Below are 27,676 nucleotides of genomic sequence, written 5' to 3'. Positions count from 1 at the left end.
TTTCAAGATGGGTCACTCAACTGAGTCTGGTCTTCTCTGTTTCATGGAGGCTATCCGCACTGCCAAAGCTGACTCTCTCTCCCCTGTTATCATCCTCCTAGATCTATCCACCCACTGCAATGCCGTGAACCATCAGAACCTCCTCTCCACCCTACCAAGCCTGGGTGTCTCAGGCTCTGCACACTCTTAGAATGCATCTTACCTGGCAGGCTGCTCCTACCAGGTGACGTGGAGAGGATCTCTGTCTGTACCACATACTCTCACTACTGGTGTCCCCAAGGGCTTTGTTCTTGGTCCTCTCCTCTTCTCTCTATACACCAAGTCACTGGTCATATCCTCCGTCATATCCTCACATGTTCTCTCCTATAATTACTATGTGGATAACACTTAACTACTATTCTCCTCCCCCTTTCTGACACCCAGGTGGCAACACGCATCTCTGCATGCCTGGAAGATAGATTAGCTTGGATGTCGGTCCACCACACCACCATAAGCTCAACCTAGGAGGAAACCTAGAGAGGAACCAGGCTCTCAGGTTTGGCCAGTCTTTTTCTGGCAGTGCCGGGTGGAGATTATAAGAGTACATGGCCATTAAGGCCAGATCTTTCTTCAAGATGTTCAAACGTTCATAGATGACCAGCAGTGTCAAATAATAATCCCAGTGGTTGTAGAGGGTGCAACAGGTCAGCACCTCAGGAGTCAATGTCAGATGGCTTTTCATAGCCGAGAATTCAAAGGTTGCGAGAGAGGGAGAGGTTGTGAGAGAGGGAAAGGGAGAGGGAGAGAGAGGGTTGATAACAGCATGTAGCACGCCCGGTGAACAGGTCAGTTATGACAAAGCATGGATTAGCTTTGCTGCATCTTTCTTGTCATTTTTGCAGTTAGGGGGCTGCCATAATGTGGCAGGTAGCCTTGTGGTTAGAGCATTGGGCCAGTAACCGCAAAGTTGCGAGATTGAATCCCTGAGCTGACAAGGTTCAAATCTGGCAGTTAACCCACTGTTCCCCGGTAGGCAGTCATTTTAAATAAGAATTTGTTCTTAACTCACTTGCCTAGTTAAATAAAAAATACAAATAAATGCATACATACTTGTTACTACCCTGCCATAAACACAGACTGACAACTCAGTAAGCAGTGATTGCTTGAGTGTAACTTGTCTATTGACATGTTTCTCAAGAGATAATGACAGTGAAAAGGAAAATAACCTGAAATTATTTTATATGATGTGGGGAAACGATTAAATTGAACATGTGAAAAGATGGTGAGAAAAGGAAGCTGGAAAAGCATAGATGCAAGCCAAATTGGGGAAGGGACCCTGTGGGAAAAACCCAGGTTGAGCTATGTGCTTTGAAAAGAGGCCAGAAAAACGCTATCGCTCAGCATACAGTAAGACAGAGTAAGAGAACAAAGAGAAGAGTGAGAAAAAGAGCCTCTGTGTGTGTGTGTGCGTTTGTACGCGTGCGTGTATTCATGTGAGTGTGTGTGCCCATAAGTGTGTATGTGTGTGACCTATGTATCAGACAGAGACATTGGGATTTCCCCTTTTGCAGTCAGCAGCCCTGCTTGTTCCCTCCCTCCCTCATACTCACACCAAACATGCATCACTCTCTGCTCTGTGATGTCAGCAACAGGGGAGGGGCTTGCCTTATATGGATGTATTTGCACAATACCTCACTTCCTCAGCAGCTGCCATTTCTGTGCTAAGAGAGAGGGAAGGAGAGAGAGAGAGAGAGAGAGAGAGAGAGGGGGGGGGTAGAGAGAGCTGCTGGGAAGGACGCCGTTGCAGCACTGGGAAGTCTTGAGCAGCTGGAGGAAATATTTGTGAAGGGTTAGCTACTGGAGGAGGCTGCCCATGGCTCAGTCTACTAACACTGTTGACCAGGATCTGGCCAGCAAGAGGCTACACTCGAGGTAGGAACCGACCCAAGGGGGAAGGAAGAGGGTTAGTGTGGTGTGGATTCCTGGACGGTCAGCACAGCCTGTTCTTAGTGGGGGGAGGAGAGAGCAAAGTCCGGGAAAGAGGAGCGACTGGGCTGCGAGACAAGGGCTACCGGCTCTCTGCCTGGCTGCCTAAGGAGGCGTTAGACAGGGCGAGCTAACCTAGACACAGCTCCCTGTGAGTAGGCTACAACTCTAGTCAAAGCTTCAGTCCCAAGCCTCATTCCTGGCCTCAGTCCTGGATATCTTAGTCTCTCCTTTCCCAGACTAACATTGCTGCTGCTGTGGGCTCTAAGTGAATGTGCAGACTGGAAGGAGCCACATAGGACCAGGACAAGAGTGGAGCTGGCTGGCTGAGATTGGGCTCACACACACACACACACACACACACACACACACACACACACACACACACACACACACACACACACACACACACACACACACACACACACACACACACACACACACACACACACACACACACACACACACACACACACACACACACACACACACGGTCAATAGAGCACACAGCTGCTCGGTAAAGTCTGTATTTGTGGTAGGTGGATTTGTATACGTAACAGTATGGCTGTCTAGGGAGGCATTAATTTTCCTTTGTCTTTGCATGCATTTAGAGACAGCTAAGCCTTTCTCTGTTCCTTCCCTGTGCTCTCTCTACTGCTGACTGTACTATATATATTCTTTCCACACAGCTTTGAGGGTAAACAGTATGTGCAGATGAATTATAGACAGCACTGAGAGTATGACAGTGGAAAGAATGATGTGTAAGTTTTATTGTAGACTTGAAAGTCCTGAGTTAATAATGGTTACACAAAGTGTGTGTGGAGCTCAAAATCCCCTCTAGCAGTAACACCACATTGGGTTGATTAGCTTAAAAAAAATGACACTGAGGACTAATCTGGATATACCGTATAAAGGATGACCACCAGACTTCATATGTGACTGGTGGGCAGTGTCAAATCAAATGTTATTTGTCACATGCGCCGAATACAATACAAGGTGTAGACCTTATAGTGAAATGCTTACTTACAAGCCTTTAACCAGTTTTAAGAAAATCCCTAAAAAAGTAAGCGATAAATAAAATAAACTGCTGCTCTTTAAATATTTGTTTTATTTTAATTTAACCTTTTATTTAACCAGGTAGGCCAGTTGAGAACAATTTATCATTTACAACTGCGACCTGGCCAATATAAAGCAAAGCAGTGTGACAAAAACAACAGCAGAGTTAATAACACAAAATAAAATTGGATAGTTGGATGGGCTATTTACAGATTGGCTGTGTACAGGTACAGTGATCGGTAAGCTGCTCTGACAGCTGATGCTTGAAGTTAGAAAGGGAGATATAAGACTCCAGCTTCAGAGATTTTTGCAATTCGTTCCAGTCATTGGCAGCAGAGAACTGTAAGGAAAGGCGGCCAAAGGAAGTGTTGGCTTTGGGGATGACCAGTGCAATATACCTGCTGGAGCGCGTGCTAACGGTGGGTGTTGCTATGGTGACCAGTGACCTGAGATAAGGTGGAGCTTTACCTAGCATAGACTTATAGATAACCTGGAGCCAGTGGGTTTGGCGACAGATATGTAGTGAGGGCCAGCCAACGAGAGCATACAGGTTGCAGTGGTGGGTAGTATATGGGGCTTTGTGATAGATAGTGATAGATAGGTACCAGTTTGCTGAGTAGAGTGTTGGGGGATGTTTTGTAAATGACATTAACGAAGTCAAGGATTGGTAGGATAGTCAGTTTTACGAGGGTATGTTTGGCAGCATGAGTGAAGGAGGCTTTGTTGCGAAATAGGAAGCCGATTCTGGATTTAATTTTGGATTGGAGATGCTTAATGTGAGTCTGGAAGGAGAGTTTACAGTCTAACCAGACCCCCTAGGTATTTGTAGTTGTCCACATATTCTAGGTCAGAACTGTCCAGACCAGTAAATAACAGTAGTGGGGCTATATACAGGGGGTACAGAGTCATTTGATTAGCTGTTCAGGAGTCTTATAGCTTGGGGGTAGAAGTTGTTTAGAAGCCTCTTGGACATAGACTTGGTGCTCCGGTACCGCTTGCCGTGCGGTAACAGAGAGTCTATGACTAGGGTGGCTGGACAATTTTTAGGGCCTTCCTCTGATAGAGGTCCTGGATGGCAGGAAGCTTGGCCCTGGAGATGTACTGGGCCAAACACACCACTCTCTAGTGCCTTGCGGTCGGAGTGATGCAATGCGTCAGGATGCTCTCGATGGTGCAGCTGTAAAACCTTTTGGGGATCTGAGGACCCAAGCCAAATATTTTCAGTCTCCTGAGGGGGAATAGGTTTTGTTGTGCCCTCTTCACGACTGTCTTGGTGTGCTTGGACCATGTCAGTTTGTTGGTGATGTGGACGCCAAGGAACTTGAAGCTCTCAACCTACTCCATTACAGCCCCGTCGATGAGAATGAGGGCATCCTCGGTCCTCCTTTTCCTGTCGTCCACAATCATCTCCTTTGTCTTGATCACATTTAGAGAGAGGTTGTTGTTTATGCACCACACGGTCAGGTCACGGACCTCCTCCCTGTAAGCTGTCTCATCGTTATCAGTGATCAGGCCTACCACTGTTGTGTCATCAGCAGACTTAATGATGGTGTTGGAGTTTTGCCTGGAATCAGGAGGAATCAGGAGGATAGCGTTATGGTCAGATTTGCCAAATGGAGGGACAACTTTGTACGTGTCTCTGTGTGTGGAGTTAAAGTGGTCAACATTATTTTCTCTGGTTGCACAGTTAGCTGATAGAAATGAGGTAAAACTGATTTAAGTTTCCCTGTATTAAAGTCCCCGGCCACTAGGAGCACCACCTCTGGATGAGCATTTTCCTGTTTGCTTATGGTGGAATACAGCTCATTGAGTGTGGTTTTAGTGCCAGCATCTATCTGTGGTGGTATGTAGACAGCTACGAAAAATAAAGATGAACTCTCTATGTAGATAGTGTGGTCTACAGCTTCTCATGAGATACTCTACCTCAGGCGATTAAAAACCCTGAGACTTCCTTAGATATCGTGCACCAGCTATTGCTTACAAATATGCATAGGCCCTCACCCCGTGTCTTAGCAAAGGCTGGTGTTCTGACCTGTCAATAGTGTATAACCCGTCAGATGTATCTTCTTAATATTGTTGTTCATCCACGACTCGGTGAAACATAAACTATTACAGTTTTTAATGTCCCATTGGTAGGATATACTGTTGAAGTCGAAGTTTACATACACTTAGGTTGTAGTCATTAACTTGATTTTCTACCACGCCACAAATGTGTTGTTAACAAACTATAGTTTTGGCAAGTTTGGTATCTACTTTGTGCCTGACACAAGTAATTTTTCCAACAATTGTTTACAGACCGATTATTTCACTTATAATTCACTATCACAATTCCAGTGGGTCTGAAGTTTACATACACTAAGTTGACTGTGCCTTTAAACAGCTTGGAAAATTCCAGAAAATTATGTTATGGCTTTAGAAGCTTCTGATAGGATAATTGACATCATTTGAGTCAATTGGAGGTGTACTTGTGGATGTATTTCAAGGCCTACCTTCAAACTCAGTGCATCTTTGCTTGACATCATGGGAAATCAAAAGATGTGAGCCAAGAACTCAGAAGAATTGTTTTTGTAGACCTCCACAAGTCTGGTTCATCCCGGGGAGCAATTTCCAAACGCCTGAAGATACCACGTTCATCTGTACAATCAATACTACTTAAGTATAAACACCATTCGACCACACAGCCGTCATACCGCTCAGGAAGGAGACGCGTTCTGTGTCATACAAATTAACATACGTTGGTGCGAATAGTGCAAATCGATCCCAGAACGGCAGCAAAGGACCTTGTGAAGATGCTGGAGGAAATGGGTACAAAAGTATTTACAGTGGGGCAAAAAAGTATTTAGTCAGCCACCAATTGTGCAAGTTCTCCCACTTAAAAAGATGAGAGGCCTGTAATTTTCATCATAGGTACACTTCAACTATGACAGACATAATTTGAAAAAAAATCCAGAAAATCACATTGTAGGATTTTTTAATGAATTGATTAGCAAATTATGGTGGAAAATAAGTATTTGGTCAATAACAATAGTCTGTCATAGTTGATGTGTACCTATGATGAAAATGACAGGCCTGGCTCATATTTTTAAGTGGGAGAACTTGCACAATTGGTGGCTGACTAAATACTTTTTTCCCCCCACTGTATATCCACAGTAAAACGTGTCCTAAATCGACATAACCTGAAAGGCCGCTCAGAACTGAAAAAGCGTGTTCGAGCAAGGAGGCCTACAAACCTGACTCAGTTACACCAGCTCTGTCAGGAGGATTGGGCCACAATTCCCCCAACTTATTGTGGGAAGCTTGTGGAAGGCTACCTTAAACATTTGACCCAAGTTAAAAAATGTATTGGCAATGCTACCAAATACTAATACTAAGCAACTATACTAAATAAAATGCATTATTATTCCCATACCATTATTACAGAGATTTTGACAAATTATGCCACCCTCTGCCTATTGGGTACTTAGCTTATTTAAGCCCGTTTCAAAATACAACACAGCCTCTTTAAAACCTGTTTGGGATAGGCGTGCCGCTAGCGGGACACCTCGACAACATCCGTTGAATTGGCAGAGCGCCAAATTCAAATTAAGTAACATTTTAAACTTTCATGAATGCACAAGTGCAATACATCAAAATAAAGCTTAACTGCCGCCATGTCAGATTTCAAAAAGGCTTTACGGCGAAAGCAAACCATGCGATTATCTGAGGACAGCGCTCCCAGCACACAAATGCATAACAAATCATTTTCAACCACTGAGTTGCGACAAGAAAGTCAGAAATAGCTATATAATATATGCCTTACCTTTTGAAGATCTTCTTCTGTTGGCACTCCAAAAGGTCCCAGTTACTTTACAAATGGTCCTTTTGTTCGATAATGTCCTTCGTTATATCCATAAAAACTCAGGTTAGCTGGCTCGCTTCAGTCAATAATCGACTCAGTTTCCCACCATCAATATGCATACAAAATGAATCCCAAACGTTCCAAATAAACTTTTCCAAACAAGTCAAACAACTTTTATAATCAAACCTTAGGTATCCTAATACGCAAATAAATGATAAAATTTAAGACGGAGAATAGTATGTTCATTACCAGAGATAAATAAGAAAGAACGCGCTTTCCTTCACGCGCCTAGAAACAAACACTACAGCCAAAATAGGAGCCACCTAAAAAAAACTACTGGGTAATTTTTTCCAAAAACCAGCCTGAAACTCTTTCTAAAGACTGTTGACATCTAGTGGAAGCCCTCGGAACTGCAATTTGGGAGGACTTGGGCTTATAATTATAGTACTAGCCATTGAAAACGGTGGCACATTTTTTTTAGTTATACTCAGACATAATTTTAACAGTTTTAGAAACTTTAGAGTGTTTTCTATCTAAATCTACCAATTATATGCATATCCTAACTTCTGGGCCTGAGTGACAAGAAGTTTACTTTGGGCTTTTCATCCGGATGTGAACTATCCCAAATGTTTTTAAGACAAAAAAAGCTCTTTAACCTCTCTGGGGTATGTAGCGTCCCACCTCGCCAACAGCCAGTGAAATTGCAGGGCGCCAAATTCAAAGCAACAGAAATCCCATAATTAAAATTCCTCAAACATACAAGCATTTTACACCATTTTAAAGATAAACTTGTAAATCCAGCCACAGTGTCCGATTTCAAAAAGGCTTTACGACGAAAGCACACCAAACGATTGTTAGGTCAGCACCTAGTCACAGAAACACAGCCATTTTTCCAGCCAAAGAGAGGAGTCACAAAAAGCTGAAATAGAGAGAAAATGAATCACTAACCTTTGATGATCTTCATCAGATGACACTCATAGGACGTCATGTTACACAATACATGTATGTTTTGTTCGATAAAGTTCATATTTATATCCAAAAAACTCAGTTTACAGTGGCGTGTTATGTTCAGTAGTTCCAAAACATCCGGGGATTTTGCAGAGAGCCAAATAAATTTACAGAAATACTCCTAATAAACATTGCTAAAATATCAAGTGTTATGCATGGAATTATAGATCCACTTCTCCTTATTGCAACCGCTGTGTCAAATTTCAAAAAACTTTACGGAAAAAGCACACCATGCAATAATCTGAGTACAGCGCTCAGACACATAAACAAGCCATGCATATACCCGCCATGTTGTGGAGTCAACAGAAGTCAGGAATAGCATTTAAAATATTCACTTACCTTTTGATGGTCTTCATCAGAATGCACTCCCAGGAATCCTAGTTCCACAATAAATCTTTGTTTTGTTCGATCAAGTCCATAATTTATGTCCAAATACCTCCTTTTTGTTTGAGCGTTTAGTACACAAATCTAAACTCAGGAGGCGCGGGCAAGTCCAGGCGAAAGTTCAGACGAAAAGTCATATTACAGTTTGTAGAAACATGTCAAACGAAGTATAGAATCAATCTTTATGATGTTTTTATCATAAATATTCAATAATATTTCAAACGGAGAATTCCTTTGTCTGTAGAAATGCAATGGAATGCAGCTAACTCTCACGGGAGCGCACGAGACTGAGCTCATGGCACTCTGCCAGATAACTGACTCATTCAGCTCTCATTCCCCCCCTCCTTCACAGTAGAAGCCTCAAACAAGGTTCTAAAGACTGTTGACTTCTAATGGAAGCCGTATGAAGTTCAATATGACCCCATAGACACTGTATATTCATTACATTTACATTACATTTAAGTCATTTAGCAGACGCTCTTATCCAGAGCGACTTACAAATTGATGCATTCACCTTATGACATCCAGTGGAACAGTCACTTTACAATAGTGCATCTAAATCTTAAAGGGGGGGGGGGGGGGGAGAGGGATTACTTATCCTATCCTAGGTATTCCTTAAAGAGGTGGGGTTTCAGGTGTCTCCGGAAGGTGGTGATTGACTCCGCTGTCCTGGTGTCGTGAGGGAGTTTATTCCACCATTGGTGGGCCAGAGCAGCGAACAGTTTTGACTGGGCTGAGCGGGAGCTGTACTTCCTCAGTGGTAGGGAGGCGAGCAGGCCAGAGGTGGATGAACGCAGTGCCCTTGTTTGGGTGTAGGGCCTGATCAGAGCCTGGAGGTACTGAGGTGCCGTTCCCCTCACAGCTCCGTAGGCAAGCACCATGGTCTTGTAGCGGACGCGAGCTTCAACTGGAAGCCAGTGGAGAGAACGGAGGAGCGGGGTGACGTGAGAGAACTTGGGAAGGTTGAACACCAGACGGGCTGCGGCGTTCTGGATGAGTTGAAGGGGTTTAATGGCACAGGCAGGGAGCCCAGTCAACAGCGAGTTGCAGTAATCCAGACGGGAGATGACAAGTGCCTGGATTAGGACCTGCGTCGCTTCCTGTGTGAGGCAGGGTCGTACTCTGCGGATGTTGTAGAGCATGAACCTACAGGAACGGGCCACCGCCTTGATGTTGGTTGAGAAGGACAGGGTGTTGTCCAGGATCACGCCAAGGTTCTTAGCGCTTTGGGAGGAGGACACAATGGAGTTGTCAACCGTGATGGCGAGATCATGGAACGGGCAGTCCTTCCCTGGGAGGAAGAGCAGCTCCGTCTTGCCGAGGTTCAGCTTGAGGTGGTGATCCGTAATCCACACTGATATGTCTGCCAGACATGCAGAGATGCGATTCGCCACCTGGTCATCAGAAGGGGGAAAGGAGAAGATTAATTGTGTGTCGTCTGCATAGCAATGATAGGAGAGACCATGTCAGGTTATGACAGAGCCAAGTGACTTGGTGTATAGCGACAATAGGAGAGGGCCTAGAACAGAGCCCTGGGGGACACCAGTGGTGAGAGCGCGTGGTGAGGAGACAGATTCTCGCCACGCCACCTGATAGGAGCGACCTGTCAGGTAGGACGCAATCCAAGTGTGGGCCGCGCCGGAGATGCCCAACTCGGAGAGGGTGGAGAGGAGGATCTGATGGTTCACAGTAACGAAGGCAGCCGATAGGTCTAGAAGGATGAGAGCAGAGGAGAGAGAGTTAGCTTTAGCAGTGCGGAGCGCCTCCGTGATACAGAGGAGAGCAGTCTCAGTTGAATGACTAGTCTTGAAACCTGACTGATTTGGATCAAGAAGGTCATTCAGAGAGAGATAACGGGAGAGCTGGCCAAGGACGGCACGTTCAAGAGTTTTGGAGAGAAAAGAAAGAAGGGATACTGGTCTGTAATTGTTGACATCGGAGGGATCGAGTGTAGGTTTTTTCAGAAGGGGTGCAACTCTCGTTCTCTTGAAGACGGAAGGGACGTAGCCAGCGGTCAGGGATGAGTTGATGAGCGAGGTGAGGTAAGGGAGAAGGTCTCCGGAAATGGTCTGGAGAAGAGAGGAGGGGATAGGGTCAAGCGGGCAGGTTGTTGGGCGGCCGGCCGTCACAAGACGCAAGATTTCATCTGGAGAGAGAGGGGAGAAAGAGGTCAGAGCACAGGGTAGGGCAGTGTGAGCAGAACCAGCGGTGTCATTTGACTTAGCAAACGAGGATCGGATGTCGTCGACCTCCTTTTCAAAATGGTTGACGAAGTCATCTGCAGAGAGGGAGGAGGGGGGGGGAGGAGGATTCAGGAGGGAGGAGAAGGTGGCAAAGATATTCGATAGGCAATGACTTAAACTACAAACCTCAGATTTCCCACTTCCTGGTTGGATTTTTTCTCAGCTTTTTGTCTGCTATATGAGTTCTGTTATACACAGACATCACTCAAACAATTTTAGAAACTTCAGTGTTTTCTATAGAAATCTACTAACTATATGCATATTCTAGCTTTTAGGCCTGAGTAACAGGCAGTTTACTCTGGGAACCTTTTTATCCAAGCCACTCAATACTGCCCCCCAGTCCCAAAAGTTAACTGACTCGCTTTTCAAAGAATTGTACACAAGTTGTGCTCTTGCTGGAAGCAGTCACTCCCCTATTACTGATGACAAAAGGATCAATAACTGGGCTAATAACTCACTAACTAGTTTAGGTTATGAAACAAAATGTTCACACGTGGCTACATGCAGCTCTTGCTTTGATACCAGAACAAGCACATCTACTCAGGACCACAGCTGTAAGCACAGTCCAGTTCAAGGTAAATGGCATAGATCCATATGTGGCAATTGTCTATTTGCATATAGGCCTGCTGCAGCTCTGGTTGGTTATTCCGCACCGGTCTGTGTAGAGTACGGGCTGAGTGGTGTGCAATAGAATCCAACTCCGAAGCATTCTGCCTATAGCAAAATCTCTTGCATATTTTGTTTTGTTTCGGTATGTTGCATTGAAAGTGGCTAATATTGTGTTGATCTGATCACAATTGCACAGTAAAGGGAAACATTTGTAGTGTTAACTAACAGGGAAAACTCTAAAAAGTTGAGTACAATTCAATCTCGTGCTACTCTCAGTGGGCTGATATTTCTTACATGTGCTGCACGACAGTTTTTGAGCGATTGCTCGCCTGCGGGCAGCTTAGATGGAACATTGATTACAATGAGCAAAGTGATCATGCTGTTTGTATGTGGATGCTGTGAAAGATCATTTTGTTTGTGTGTGGTCAGGAGTGTATTCAACCCACCGATTCTGTTGAAGAACGTTTCTTAAATGGAATCAAATGGATCCAATAGATACCCATGTTTGGAACAGTTGGACTAATGATTACACCCTAAACCAGCTAAATGCAGGCAAGAGTGTGCAAAGCGTTATTGAATGTGTCACTGTCTGCCACCTTGATTACTATATCTTTTCTCTCGACCTGTGCACCTACGTTGTAAATTTCCATTCATAGGCAAGATTGTAGCATTGTCATGATGGGTAGATGGAAAATTACAGTATCATGTAGTAGACTAAACCTAACAATCTTACATTGAGCTGGGTGAATGGGAAATCTAATGACAGTCAATCAATATGCTGTAATAGAAATAAGACCACGCTCATAAAAAAATAAAAAGAATCATCCTCATTGTAGACGGCACGACTGCATGTGTGTGTTTGTGAGTAACGGGACAAACACAGATGAGTCAATAGCAGGGTTTTGTCTAGGGTGACTTTTTCATCACAAGCCAAACAAACCCTACCTCTCATCTGTCCATGTTGTCTGTGTGGGTCTGATTGACAGGGCTCCATTCATATGCATTCAAGGCTTTGTGGGCAGTGCAGACACAACGGTGCTGGAGTATGGAGAGGTAAAACTCTAAAGAGGTGCTTCAGACCCTCTCGGTTTTCTAATGATACAGTAGATGACTATTCATTAGTCCCAGAGCTAATGTTTGTGATATTACACAGAGCTGAAACACTAGCACTCCCATCTGTCCGTGATCAAGAGGTTTTCCTCTGTCAGAATAGGAATGACAATTCTTTTTCCATTATCTATTGCATTCAATTGATGTAGATAGACTACAAGAGGATTCAGTTGACCTCTATATGGCCCTGTAATATCCTCAATCAAAGTGTGCCATAGCTTTTAGATCAGTCTGATTTGAGAGGCATTGAAAATATGGCAAATTACTATTGCTTTAATGTGATGTGGCATTGTTTTTTGTTTTGGTTACATTCCTTTCATCTTTATCCATTTCCATGCACAGTAATATCTGTTGACACCATGTAATAATATGTAGCGAGAGAAAGAGTGAGAAGGAGAAAACAGGGATCAGCCACAACCCGAGACATGTAATGAGGCGAAAAAAACATTGAAGAGTTTCACTTTGGTCACCCTGACAACCAGCCTTGCCTCTGTAATTATGGGTGGATTAATACTCGGAGCACAGAGCTCCTTAGCCAAGCAAGGATCCAGCAAAGAGAACGGTACATTATCATAACACCCAGAATCATCTTAAAACCCATACATGCTAATAATGTAAGATATATTTCAGTGCATTTCTCTTGTTTCTTTACAACCTTTGTTTCTATTGGTCCTGTCTGTTGCTCTCTCTCTGTCTCTCTCTGTCTCTCTCTGTGTGTGTGTTGGAAGGTCAATGTTAGTCACACACATTTTTTTTGTTAGGATTTGGCATGGCTTTCTCTCTCTCACTAGTTCAACTCAACTGTCACAGATGACTCTCTTGCCTCCTTTCCAGGGGAAAGGTCATTTAAAAATAACTCTGATTAAGCAAACAAAACAAAGACTTATTCCATTTTTATTGGCCTTATAATGCTCGACTACTGCTGGGGTGTGGAGATGAAGCATCTACCTGTTTAATTGGAAACAGTGTATATACATTATATATTCAAAAGTATGTGGACACCCATTCAAATTATTTGGCTATTTCAGCCACACCCGTTGCTGACAAGTGTATGCAATTGAGAACACAGCCATGCAATCTCCTTAGACAAACATTGGCAGTAGATTGACCTTACTGAAGAGCCCAGTGACTTTCAACGTGACATCGTCATAGGATGCCACCTTTCCAACAAGTCAGTGTGTCAAATTTCTGCCCTGGTCAATTGTAATTGCTGTTATTGTGACGTGGAAATGTCTATGAGCAACAACGGCTCAGCCGCGAAGTGGTAGACCACACAAGCTCACAGAACGGGGCCGCAGAGTGCTGAAGCGCGTAAAAGTTGTTTGTCCTTGGTTGCAACACTCACTACCGAGTCCCCAACTGCCTCTGGAAGCAATGTCATCACAAGAACTGAGCTTCATGAAATTGGTTTCCATGGTCAAACAGCCACACACAAGCCTAAAATCACCATGCGTCGGCTGGAGTGGTGTAAAGCTCGCCTCCATTGGATTCTGGAGCAGTGGAAAAGCGTTCTCTGGAGTGATGAATCACGCTTCACCATCTGGCAGTCCGACGGACTAATTTGGGTTTGGCGGATGCCAGGAGATGCATAGTGCCAACTGTAAGGTTTGGTGGAGGAGGAATAATGGTATGGGGCTGTTTTTTCCTGGTTCGAGCCAGTTCCAGTGAAGGGAAATCTTAACGCTATAGCATACAATGACATTCTAGAAGATTCTGTGATTCCAGCTTTGTGGCAACAGTTTGGGGATGGCCCTTTCCTGTTTCAGCATGACAATGCCCCCGTGCACAAAGCGAGGTCCATACAGAAATGGTTTGTCGAGATCGGTGAAGACAAACTTGACTGGCCTGCACAGAGCCCCGACGTCAACCCTATCAAACACCTTTGGGATGAATTGGAACACCGACTGCGAGCCAGGCTTAATCGCCCAACATCAGAGCCCACCTTCACTAATGCTCTTGTGGCTGAATGGAAGCAAGTCCCGGCAGCAATGTTCCAACATCTAGTGGAAAGGCTTTTATTTATTTTTTATTTAACCTTTATTTAACTAGGCAAGTCAGTTAAGAAGAAATTCTTATTTACAATGATGGCATACCCCGGCCAAACCCTATCACGGACAACGCTGGGCCAATTGTGTACCGCCCTATGGGACTCCCAATCACAGCCAGTTGTGATACAGCCTGGAATCAAACCAGGGTCTGTAGACTGAGATGCAGTGCCTTCGACCGCTGTGCCACTCGGGAGCACTGTGGAAAGCCTTTCCAGAAGAGTGGAGGCTGTTATAGCAGCAAAGGGGGGACCAACTCCATATTAATGTCCATGATTTTGGAATGAGATGTTGGACGAGCAGTTGTCCACATACTTTTGGTCATATAACTTGTCTTCAGGGAAGGGCAAGCATACTGTAGATAGGACTTGTAAAATTCACAGCTAACATCTGGGAACTTTATGCAAGGCAAGAGACATCCAAGTAACCATATTGTTTCTGGGAAAGAGGAGATCCCACACACACACACACAAATGTTTACGCTACTGGGTCATTCCAAGAAAATAGTGCCTTTTGCCTCCCTTTGACATTTTGAGTAGAAATTGTGCAGCAATATTAAAAGCCTGTCATATTAAATGAAGTGCCCTTTTTAATATAGACCACATGGAGAATTCAATAAATCTGATTTTCTATATGAATAATGACTTGCTAAAGTTTTCACCATAATTGTAAAGCCCTGGTTATTGTATTGCTTTGACAGTCTTTCCTGAAGATTATTATTTATTTAATCTGATTAGAGATTCATTTACATCTGAGTGTCATTTTTAGGTCAACCCTGTTACTTGAACTGAACTTTCGTTTTAATATAGGGAAAGTATTCCTTTTTAAAATGTCTTTCGAAAGGAACATTGAACATCTAATTGTCCAATGATAGTGTGAAAGCAGGTGACCTTTAAAATACTACTATTTTTGGCCATTTTCTGGTGTTTTGTCTTGGGAAACTGAGTGGGTTGAGCATAACATGTTAACCCTGTTACCCATTAATAGACAGGCTAGAAATGTTTTAACAATTGCATTTTTTTTGTGACGCTTTACATTCAATTGCCACTTCCTGTTGTACACAACAAGCTTCCATTCCCCCTGTCACAAGTGGATTCATGGCTGATTCAAGATGAAATCGTCAACCCTGTTACGGTCAACCCTGTTACGGTCAACCGTGTTACTTTATTTGGTAATTAATAGGCCCTTTAAAAAAAAAAATGTTTACCTCTTGAGATGGGAACTTGTTTTTTATGAAGTTTTGTAAAATCGACTTATCAAAAGTCACCGAATTGATGGAACAACCCTACTGCTTTGTGGCTGAGGCATGATGGTGTTTTATGACACATGCTGTGTGATTATTGTTTGTCTGGAAGGTTTCTAAATTCAGTGGTTTAAGCTAACATGCTTCTCTCTGTGTGTGTTGTAGTTTCCTCATCCTCAACTATAATAGAAAGTAATTCATGAAGACAGCCAATGTAAAAAAAAATATGCAATGACAAGAAACATGCTAAAATAACAAATTCCCTCCCTTTCCAGACTAAACCATAATTCCACTACCCATTTTAGCACATCGAATCACAATCTCAGCAATAAGACCACATGACAGATTTCTCTACTGGGATATTATGGCGACTCAGTATTGACTTAGTGTTACTATGCAGAGACCAACCGTCACCGAGGGAAAATATTATTATTCCTTTTAAAATACTATCTTTGGCCCTGAGTAACCATGGCTCCCCTTTTGATCCCACCAGAAACTAAATGTCCTTCTCTCTGGTGTACGTCTGGCATTTCTTTGGACCTCACTCCTGGAGAGGACTTTATACTATTGGACTGTTTCAAAGTTCATCTTTGGAGGTTTATCCTGGCTCAGATTGGGTCTGTGTTCAGTAACCAAACAGTGTGGAACGTTGCAGATAGAAATCCTATGAATAGAGCTGATGTGATTCCTTGTTCTAACAGAGAGGCGTGTTTATGCTCCATAACATACTGTATCTCTGTCTGAACGTAACAAAATGTTGCGTCCTGCTGAATGCACCCGTGGCTGCTTCAGTAACCTTACAGTGCAAATGACAATTTGGATATATCAAATGCCTGGGTAAATATTAAACTAAACCTTGCCTGTGTTATAAGTTATAATATTTTTGTTAGCTCCCTCGGAACCCTCATAGTCTTAACTCATTTTATGATCTGTTCTTCTCTGGAAAACATCATTCACGTTTTTCCCCTGTGCTGAATAAATGTTCAGGCCACACAGCGATGCGAGAAGACCAATATACAGTAACTACTGATATATGGTTTAACGAGTGTCCTCCTATGTTTGTTTATAACTTCATTTGGCCTGAATGGTGACTGTCTGACTGATCCACAAATAATAATAATAAGTAGATCTTTAGGATGCAAGGTGATTTGTAGATCAGTCAGTCTTTAGTCACTACCGGGTAAGTCTACTTCCTGGTTGGCCTACTTGGTCGCAAGTCTCCAGGCTGTGTTTTCAGGGCTCTGACCTGTCTCTGACCAATAGGCCAGTCAGTAGCACAATCGTCTCAGCACTCTCAGCTTATTGTCTCTCTTTAATCCCACTGGACTCCAATGCAAATGTAGCATCATTTGAGATTAGGCTAATTACAAGCATGAAAGGCTGTGGTAATGCAGTGTAGGTTGCAGTTTATGATTTTAAAGAACGCAAACAAGACAAAACTCTTGCCTTTTCACTGGCTACATTTTTAAACTGTGTTCCAGTAAGGTGGTGGTTAACGGATGTTCATAATTCTACCATTTTACTAACCAAGACAAAATTAGAAAGTTAGGGCTACAACAGTAGCTAGCCTATGAAAAAGCGGAAGGATGAAAAACATTGAGAGGAACCTGAGTGGTGTACTACGAATCTAGCTAGATGTACTCGGGTAACTTCAGAAATGCCAATCTATAGCTTCACATTCCACCTCAGGCTTCATCCATATTACGAAGGTGGATGTTGCTCGTCCGCCTGTCGCTAACTCCAACAGGCTTGTAACTGCGTGTACATGTTAAACATGGCTAGTCGAACGCCAAACTCTTTCATTGTGACAATACTGAACCATCAATCTACGGGCGAGTCAGTGCCACATTGTTATTTTAGCTGAAATCAACATGAAAGAAAAGTTATCTTGCAAATTCAGGAAGCTATGGTGTGAAATATGCTATTAGAAGTGCTGTCTGTCTTTTATTTTATTCACTTATGTATCGTTAAAGCCGTCTTTGTGCATATCAATGCAGGAGCACCCCCCCCCCCATTCCTATAGAGGAAGCACTTGTATAAAGTTTTACTGTGCGTGAAGTCCTGTCATTACTAAATGCGTACTGTGATAGGTATTTTAATGTTACTATATTTTTTTTACACAAAAAACATTTGAATGAAATGTTTAAAGCTGCATTATGTCACTTTTTGGGGGACCCTACGGGATTCACATAGGAAATGTTAGTTATAGATCTGTCATTCTCATTGAAAGCAAGTCTAAGAAGCGGTATGCTTCCCAGTCTTAAGTTTTGTTTCAGCTTCAAACAGCTGAAAATACAATATTTTGGGTTATTGAAAATATACTGTATAAATTCACAGCGATTTAGATGGTACAATGATTCTCTATAGGGTGCAAGTGCTTATTTAGTCACAAACTGAAAATAGGCAAAACGTTTGAATTTTAGCAACCATGAAATGGGCGAGCGATTTCTGCATATTGCACCTTTTAATCAGTCATACTCACATGAAGGGGATGATGACGCAATATTTGCGATAGGGAGGGAATCTTATTTCATTGGTCATCAACTTGCTGCTCCACACTTCATTCTGGCTAAGTGGAGTTAGCCTGCGCTGAAGGTGGTTAGTTCTGAAAGATTCATTGCCATAAAAATGTACCTGGCTAAAAGCTAACTACTATTGTGTCACTGGTTATCCTGAGTTGAACTCAGTTGACCAACGTTAGCTTGCTAACTCCTTAAACCAGATTCGTAGTACACCACTCAGACCTTTTTGAGAGGGATCCCATCCTCCTATGGCTGGCTAGGCATAGCCATCAAGGCCAAACAATTGTCAGGTCAGTTTTTAAGTGCACAGGGTTTCCCTCTCACTCTGATCTTGACCTCCAGCCATGAGAGCCAAACGATCAAAGACAAGGCTCTGGGGAGTGGACATGGAGCTAATAGAGAGACACTGGCCTGGTAGAAACACATAACCTAGCCTACCCAGAAGCCAGTGCTGTGATCAGACACTCAGGTCACTGCCCCTTTGTGATCACAATACAGCGGGAGTGCTCAACCCCAAAGGCCCAGCTGTCTGTGAAGATTTGGTAATTCATTGATCTATTTCCATCATTTGTTGGCTTAAGGCCTGAGACTGGGACCCATATGTCACAGTATACCAGAGGTTTGAAACCTGTTTTTGCGTTATGTTTCTTCTTCTAACAGGAACAAAAGGATATATGAAAGTTGAATGTAGATTTCTCTCTAATCCTCTTCAGACTATAGGGGCTGAAGGATCCATTTTAGCTAAAACTTCTTAGCCCTCTTATCTTACCCAATTCTAACCCAGTAACCCTGGGAGACCAACAGACAGTGTGTCCTGTTTTCCTTTCGAGGCCTGTACTTCTTTCTCTCTCTGCCTCTCAAATGAGAACTGATAATATAACTCAGGCTCTTTACTCATTAAAAGCACCCTAATGCAAGAAATGGAGCAGCCAAAAATATAATGCCAAATATTCCAGATTTAATCGGATCAAAACCAATTGTGTACTGACTGCAATTTGTTTCTGATTTGTAAACCTGTGTTTATCTTTTAGTAAATATATCAAGGTTATGGGTGTGTGTTGGGGGAATGCAATCAAACTTTCTTCAAATATATTATTCCCCATGTCACCTCCCTGCTTTTCACCTTCTACCTCTGGGGCTGGTCAGTGTGCCAGACCATGTGCTGTGGGCCTGTTAGAATATATGCCAGGGTCAGCAGATAGCTGGATTAGACCAGACTGCCTGGATCGCTGTGTCTCCTCCACAGAGGAGCTGCAGGTCATTGGATTAAGGTTCGGATTATATTCTCTCACTCACTGGGGAATTGGTTCTGCTGAGACGCTGGTGTCACACTGTCGTCACACGCTGTTACCCAGGATCCCCGCTCCAAGACACTTCCTCTTCTCTCAGTGTGGCTCAACAGAAATAGATTACAGCACTCAGTCACTCAGTGCTGGTTGAGAGATGAACCATAAAATACTACCTAGGCAGGACAACACTATACATTAATTTACTGACTCACCTGTTAACCTGCCTCTTACAGTGCTTCTGAATTGTACTTTTGTGGATATCCATAGACATCTGCGGTGTTGGAAGGAGTAACTTTGTGCTTTGTTAGGAGTTCATGGCTTCAAGTTTGAAGGTTTTTTGGGATCCTTGTCATTGTTCGGATCGCTTCAGAGGTTCATCATTAGTTATTGGGCAGCATTTGAGGACACCTGAGGAACAAATGTTGTCCTTTGCTTTAAAGCGTGCATAGTATCTCCAATGGGTTTCTGTCCCTGTGGTCTGGCTGCACTGTTGCTGACATTGGCGCATTCGACTACTGGAATAATCAATTGAATCTGACGTGGCGTTGGACATCTGCTTGCATATTGACTTATCGGGAACAGAGAAAGCCATCTCAAACCTTTTGTTTTGTGTGTGTGTGTGTGGCCTGGTTGGAGCAGAGTATTGCTATGTTTTTCTCCTGGATTCTCTAGCAGAACTCTCTAGGGTAGTACATTAGCATATGTGACATTTTGCATTCACGTTCACCTCCACCCTAAAGTTTAACCTCACGACACATATCCCTTAGGCTAAGGAGGGCCTTTCAGTGCCTTAAGTTGACCTGGTACCCCATGTCGTCTGACTCTGGCCATCTCACCGGGGCCCAGAGAGCTGTGTGCAGGCTGGTCCACCGGGGCCCCAGACCATGGGCCCTGCTGAGGCCCATAAGGCTGGAGCTGGGGGTGTATGTGGAGAAGACCTGCACTAAACAGAAACACAGGTATTGGTGTCCTGCCGACAGCAGGCTCAGACGCAGCACTTTATTTCACTGTCCTATTATGCTATTTCCTCAAGATATTGTGTAGATGCTGACTGATACTGTATCGGTTGGTTACTTATTTAAAGTAATTCCATTTCCAACCTATTTGGGATAAATCAGTGTCAGGTGGTGTCATACATCTTACAGAACTTAATTAACAAGTTGTTTATGCCAATGAATCCCTCGATGCAAAGGAGTAAGGTTTTGGTAATAATACCACGTTATTTGTAAGTAAATAGCAGCGAAGTGGTGTACTGTCAAATAAAAAGCTGCTAATCATATTTACATCTAGATTAAACTGTGGGGCTAATCTACACTCAACTTTACAGTGAGCTGGCTGAAGAAGCAGTGTCATGTCTTTTGCGTTTTTAATGATAACAGAATCCACATTGGCTGGTATGTTAATTTCAGTTGCTTTCATCGTACTGCAGCAATGATTTTCAGATGACTGTGGGGGAAGGTCTTGGAATGGACTCAGGAATGAGGCTTGCTGAGCGATTATGCCAGATTTCTGTGGTATGGACTTCAGACCACGTGTGCTAAAAGAATGAAGTAGAACTCGTTTTCCTTGAAAACAAATGTCTGTCACTGCGCTGTATAATCATATTAGGCTTTAGGCAGTGGAAGTAAGATATATTTAACTTGACAAATATTTTGGACAGTTTTGTATGGCAAAAACTGTTATATGAAATCCAGGAAGAGGCTAGGCATATTACGTAACAATTGTAACTAAACTAAAGCATTCTGGAGGGTGAGAGGGAGTGGAGTGACTGTACATCAGAGCCTTGTGACCTGGCTCTACAGCAGTTATTTGTGGCATATACTGTAATTCTAAAGAGAATAGATTGACTAAACCCAGAATCTTGTACTCTTGGGCTTCATGTTGCTGAATGATATTTAGCTTGGACAAAAAGACAGTGTTTTATTGGGCAAGGAAATCCTCTGTAAATTTCTCCAAGGAGCATGTTCATTGGGCATGAGGTTTTGTGTGACATGAATTCACTCTCCTTCCTTATTGTCAGTGTGGAGATGAGGTGTTTCCTATTGTTTCACTCTAATCACTCCCACTGAAGCATTTAAGACCTGCATCACTATGTGTAACCTTTATTTAACTAGGCAAGTCAGTTAAGAACAAGTTCTTATTTACAATGACGGCCTACCGGGGAGCAGTGAACAACTGGGGCAGAACGGCAGATTTTTACCTTGTCAGCTCGGGAATTCGATCCAGCAACCTTTCGGTTACTGGCCCAACGCTCACAGCCTGACTGAAACAGAGTGTGTGGGCCGAACAGCTCTGGGAGGATGAGACACTCCTTCTCAATGCAGGGAAGGAAAGATGTCAGTTATCTTTACCATATAAACAAACTGGTCTTTAAACAGTAGCGTTTATGGAAAGATAGACGTGATAAAGGAGCTGAAAGGACGATGTCTCCAAGGTGCTCATGACACTGATTCCTCTGACACTCTTGCTGTGGTAACTGCACAGTGACATGCATTCAGACACTGTTGCCATGGAGACATTTCGGGAATAAGCTTTTCATTGTCATAAACCAAGTTTCCATCCACAGTTTTTATGCGAGTAAAGTCATACTGTAAAAAAAAAAAATTATGACATCTGTGATGGAAACAGGTCGTATTGCTACAATTTTATAAATGCAGACAGATCAGTTGTTTGTTCGACATGGTGATATGTTTTTGTGTCGGTAAAATATATTGTGGGAAATGTTGGTGGAAACACCTATGTGCAAATATTGATATAATAACCATCATATCGAAGTAAATTTGGATCCACGTGATGGTGTAATGTGTGGTCCTTCCACTATGACTGAGGACACCATGCAGTTTATTAGGCTACAAATGAGTTATGATGAACTTCGCGGTTTGGTGAAAGTGCACGGTGATATTGATGTTCCTTTCAAATAAATATTGGGGGTCTTATTCTGGTGACCTGATGATTGCAGCTTGACTGCCTTATCCATTATCCTAACCGCACTGGATCTATTAGCTGTTGGCCTGAGCACAAGCACCAAGACCAGAGTGGCCTATTTACTGTTTAACACAAGTTTGTGACAAAATTATTAGTGGAGCTGAAAATGCAATAGAAACAGATTGATCTTTAGGTTTTTATTTGCTGGCGATGCCAGTGGCACACTGTTTCGGACTTGCTATAATACGGATGTTATTTCTCACTTTTCTCTGCGTGTGTGTGTGTTCAGGATGGAGGCTTCGTGTCTGGAGTTGGCGCTGGAGGGAGAGAGGCTGTGTAAGGCGGGGGACTTTAAAGGCGGGACAGCATTTTTCGAGGCGTCTGTGCAGGTGGGAACAGAAGACCTGAAGACCCTCAGTGCCATCTACAGCCAGCTGGGCAATGCCTACTTCTACCTGAAGGAATACGGCAAGGCCCTGGAGTACCATAGACACGACCTCACTCTGGCCAGGTGAGGCCACGGAATACCAGGAAACATCATGTCTGATCATGGATTCAAATTGTAGTTGAAGGATTTCAACCAATGGTATTAACATGTTTAAAAGATAAATTGTATAGACTGCAATGAATGTGAATACTGAAGTCATTCATAAAGCATAAGAGAATAAACAGTTATCATTCATTGCACACTGTGCAGAGTGTACTCCTGTTGCCCTGCTAGAAAAATATAAGGGTTTGATACTGCTAATGTTGATGAGACCCCCTTGGTATTTAACTCAGATGGCTAAGCCTCTCCTGTGGAGAGGGGGGCAGTTGGTAGCCTGGCAGGGGGGTGATTACAAAGCCAGGGGGCTGCTGCCTTGATAAATTACAATAACAGCAGGACAACTGGAACCCTGTCCTAGGAAGGAAGCTACCTCTCAAACAGTTAGATAATCAAATCAATAAAGCTAATATAACATTATTGTAATAATTATCCATTTAGCAGATGCCTTTGTCCAAAGCAACTTACAGTCATGCGTGCATAAATGTTTCATATGGGTGGTCCCAGCGGGAATCAAACCCACAATCTTGGCGTTGCAAGCACCTCTAGCTGTGCTACTGTACTGACAATGACCGCAATGGATTTGGCAAGACCGCATAAACAGATCTGGATCTCAGGCTATGTATGACTGATAATGAGATACGGTCTCTATTCTCAGGACAATAGGGGACAGGATAGGGGAAGGGAAAGCCAGCGGTAACCTTGGAAACACACTGAAGGTTTTGGGCCGCTTCGACGAGGCAGCAGTGTGCTGTCAGAGACACCTGGACATCTCTCAAGAGCAAGGGGACAAGGTTGAGTACACGCACCCACCGACATCCCATGGATTGGAGTATTGCATCTGTTTAGTACCTTTCACCAGATTTTGAAGAACAGCCTGTTGTATTGAAAATAACTATTGAGTGTGGTCCATGCTATGTTAGTTGAACAATTCCTCAATGTCTTCCAATGTCTCTCGTTGTATTCTAAAGTCGCTCATTTCTTTCTCTTTTTTCCCTATGTTTCTGACCAGGTGGGAGAGGCCAGGGCTCTGTATAATATAGGGAACGTGTTCCATGCCAAGGGAAAGCAGCAGTTATGGGGCTGTACCCAGGACCCTGGGGACCTCCCACCAGACGTCAGAGATACACTGCAAAAGGCTACTGGCTTCTACGAGTGAGTGTTATGCTGTATACAAGTGCAAATGTGACAGACCTCCTCGGATTGGTCTTTTGTAGCAAAACTCGAAATTGTGTTTTTTACATTGGATAAAAGTAGAGACTCAGAGATAAAAAAAGAATGGTATATCATATATGGCAGTTGAGGAATAAATGGAAAAGTAATTTTGCTTTGCAAGTTGATAAACTTGTAACCCCACTTTTGAGAAAATGTCCCTTTAATGTTTTGGGACACCTACTGGAGAACTCTTCTTTGTCTACAACCATTCAACATGGTTCACACTCTCTTAAGCCTTAGCCCCACCCATCTCTTCAAGGATTCACATGTGAGGCCATGTGCTGAACTGTGAGTATGGTAGTGTACAACCAAAGATTTCAAGACTAAAGACTGGTTTACATTAGAGGTCGACCGATTTATGATTTTTCAACGCCAATACCGATACCGATTATTGAAGTACCAAAAAGGGCCGATACCGATTAATCGGCCGATTTATTATGGAAAAAGAAAAAATAGAAAGAGGGAAAAAAAGAAAGTATTTTTAATAATGACAACCGAATGAACACTTATTTTTACTTAATATAATACATCGATTAAATCAATTTAGTCTCAAATAAATATTGAAACATGTTCAATTTGGTGTAAATAATGCAAAAACAGTGTTGGAGAAGAAAGTAAAAGTGCAATATGTGCCATGTAAGAAAGCTAACATTTAAACATGAGAACATATGAAGGCTGGTGGTTCCTTTTAACATCAGTCTTCAATATTCCCAGGTAAGAAGTTTTAGGTTGTGGTTATTATAGGAATTATATGACTATTTCCCTCTATACCATTTGTATTTCATATACCTTTGACTATTGGATGTTCTTATAGTCACTTTACTATTGCCAGTGTAACAGTATAGCTTCTGTCCCTCTCCTCGCCCCTACCTGGGCTCGAACCAGGAACACATCGACAACAGTCACCCTCGAAGTAGCGTTACCCATGCAGAGCAAGGGGAACAACTACTCCAAGTCACCAGAGCGAGTGACATTTGAAACGCTATTAGCGTGCACCCTGCTAACTAGCTAGCCATTTCACATCAGTTACACCAGCCTAATCTCAGGAGTTGATAGGCTTGAAGTCATAAACAGCGCAATGCTTGAAGCATTGCGAAGAGCTGCTGGCAAAATGCACAAAATTGCTGTTTGAATGAATGCTTACAAGCCTGCTGGTGCCTACCATTGCTCAGTCAGACTGCTCTATCAAATCATAGACTTAATTATAGCATAATAACACACAGAAATACGAGCCTTAGGTCATTAATATGGTCGAATCTGGAAACTATCATCTCGAAAACAAAACATTTATTCTTTCTGTGAAATACGGAACCGTTCCGTATTTTATCTAAAGGGTGGCATCCATAAGTCTAAATATTCCTGTTAAATTGCACAACCTTCAATGTTATGTCATAATTATGTAAAATTCTGGCAAATTAGGCTGCCCAAACTGTTGCATATACCCTGACTCTGCGTGCAATGAATGCAAGAGAAGTGACACAATTTCACCTGGTTGATATTGCCTGCTAACCTGGATTTCTGTAAGCTAAATATGCAGGTTTAAAAATATATACTTCTGTGTATTGATTTTAAGAAAGGCATTGATGTTTATGGGTAGGTACACATTGGAGCAAGGACAGTCCTTTTCGCGAATATGCACCGCATCGATTATATGCGATGCAGGACACGCTAGATAAACTAGTAATATCATCAACAATGTGTAGTTAACTAGTGATTATAATTGATTGATTTGTTTTTTATAAGATAAGTTTAATGCTAGCTAGCAACTTACCGTGGCTTACTGCATTCGCGTAACAGGCAGGCTCCTCGTGGAGTGCAATGAGAGGCTGGTGGTTAGAGCGTTGGACTAGTTAACTGTAAGGTTGCAAGATTGAATCCCTGAGCTGACAAGGTAAAAATCTGTCGTACTGCCCCTGAACAGGGCAGTTAACCCACCGTCCCTAGGCCGTCATTGAAAATAAGAATGTGTTCTTTAATTGACTTGCCAAGTTAAATAAAGATTAAATAAAGGTGTAAAAAAAACAAATCGGCCAAATCGGTGTCTAAAAATACCCATTTCCGATTGTTATGAAAACTTGAAATCGGCTCTAATTAATCGGCCATTCCGATTAATCTAGTTCATACTACTTCTATTGACATGTCTGTGTACAGTTGTTGCAGTGACATCATGAACATTCTATAGTCATTCGACTTCAAACTCGTCATTGTTGTTATGAAATAATATTTTTTTGTATAAACACAAAAAAGACATGCTGAATGACATCAGCAGCCTCGGAGTTCAAAATAGCATATCTCGTGCATAATAACACCAATAAACCAATCCTTTAAAAAATGAATTGAGTACTTGTCAATCTAGCAAACCAGGCAACTAAAAGCAACTTTCTAAACAATGTTTTGGTTGGTTTCTAGTAAATTGTACAGTGAAATGGTTACTTGCATAGTAGTCTTTTGTTTAGACATGTAGCCAGCTAGCTAGCAAAATAATGAATCATAATCCCAACTCATAATGTTAACACTCTGCATGAATCTACAGGTAGATAAAGCTAACCAACTAGCTAGGTTCGATGTTAGCTAGCTAGCTAACATTAGGCTATAACTAGAAATGCAAATAGCTTTGAGAAATTAATAACATTACCACACAGATCATACACGTAACGTTAGCTAATGAGCCAGACAGCCAGCTAGCCTGCCAGCTAACGTTAGCTAGCTAGCTAACAGTACGCTGTAACGTGGAATAAAAATAACTTTCTGATAAAATGAGAAACTTATAATACCTGAAAATGTAGCTAGCTCTACTCTTACCCGTATCAATAGATGAACACTTCTCCCTCTCTCTCACGGATGTCATGGTTGCCCTTGAAGATGTATCCAGACAGGTGTTTTTATACAACAACCTTCTGTGTTCTCTTTTCGACTCCCTCCGCATTTGCAATCAGAAGCCTACATTTTCTCCATCTCGTTAGCTATCATACTCTGATTCCACCGGGCATTTCACTGATTTCAAAACTCGGTTCTCCAGGAAGTGAAGAGCCTTAGCAACACTAGCGCAGTTCTTCGTGATATCTTTAAAAGAAAAACACTACTAAAAATATGTTCAAATGCCTCTCCTGTGAAGTAGGGATGAGCGACATATACCTAGTTTCCTGAAATTAGTCACAAATGAACACATACATACTCGTATAAATATAAATAATATGCACAGGCAATACATATATCCCACTGGGCTATTAGCACCTTCAAAATCCTCCTCTGTGGGCAATTAACACTACTTTAATCCATATGTGAAGGAGAGGGATAAAAGTGAATTGTCTTTACAGTTTAAAAGCAATTACTGTCGTACTCAATCCCTTGTGGACACACACTGAGATGCTTCCTCTGGCCTTTTGTTTGGTATGGCAACATGGTGACAGGCCAGTTGTCTATGTCAAAGCTTTCATAACTACTGATGTACTGTAGGCTGCTGTAAACGTTGTGTATCCAGGGGGTACAAAATATACAGTGCCTTCAGAAAGTATTCATACCCCTTGATTTATTCCACGTTTTGTTGTGTTACAGCCTGAATTAAAAATGGATTAAATATTATTTTCTCTTCCATCTACACTCTCAATTCTTTTGAAAACAGGATGCAAAAATATATAATTTACATAAGTATTCACAACCCTGACTCAATACTTTGTAGA

The 27,676-nt window shown here is 42.5% G+C and overlaps 1 protein-coding gene across 3 annotated transcripts in view; it reads left to right on the top strand.

Moving 5' to 3' along the window:
- Window positions 1-1,716: 1,716 nt before the first annotated feature.
- The window catches only part of LOC124006983 (G-protein-signaling modulator 1-like), a 67,270-nt gene continuing 41,310 nt past the window's right edge, over window positions 1,717-27,676 (top strand). The window contains exons 1-4 of one of the 3 annotated variants that reach the window (XM_046317201.1): window positions 1,717-1,911; window positions 22,527-22,748; window positions 23,440-23,575; window positions 23,794-23,936. In XM_046317201.1, coding sequence (XP_046173157.1) covers window positions 1,853-1,911; window positions 22,527-22,748; window positions 23,440-23,575; window positions 23,794-23,936 — 560 coding nt within the window. In that variant the 5' untranslated portion in view covers window positions 1,717-1,852. Of the gene's footprint in view, window positions 1,912-2,364; window positions 2,501-19,440; window positions 20,272-22,526; window positions 22,749-23,439; window positions 23,576-23,793; window positions 23,937-27,676 lie in introns of those variants that run through there. The other 2 variants (XM_046317202.1, XM_046317200.1) reach the window with 2 other exon arrangements.

This window comes from Oncorhynchus gorbuscha, linkage group LG20, assembly GCF_021184085.1.
Source record: "Oncorhynchus gorbuscha isolate QuinsamMale2020 ecotype Even-year linkage group LG20, OgorEven_v1.0, whole genome shotgun sequence".
NCBI classification, from domain to species: Eukaryota; Metazoa; Chordata; class Actinopteri; order Salmoniformes; family Salmonidae; genus Oncorhynchus; species Oncorhynchus gorbuscha.
Note: the sequence above shows the minus strand (reverse complement) of the source record. Positions and strands in the feature narration are given on the sequence as shown.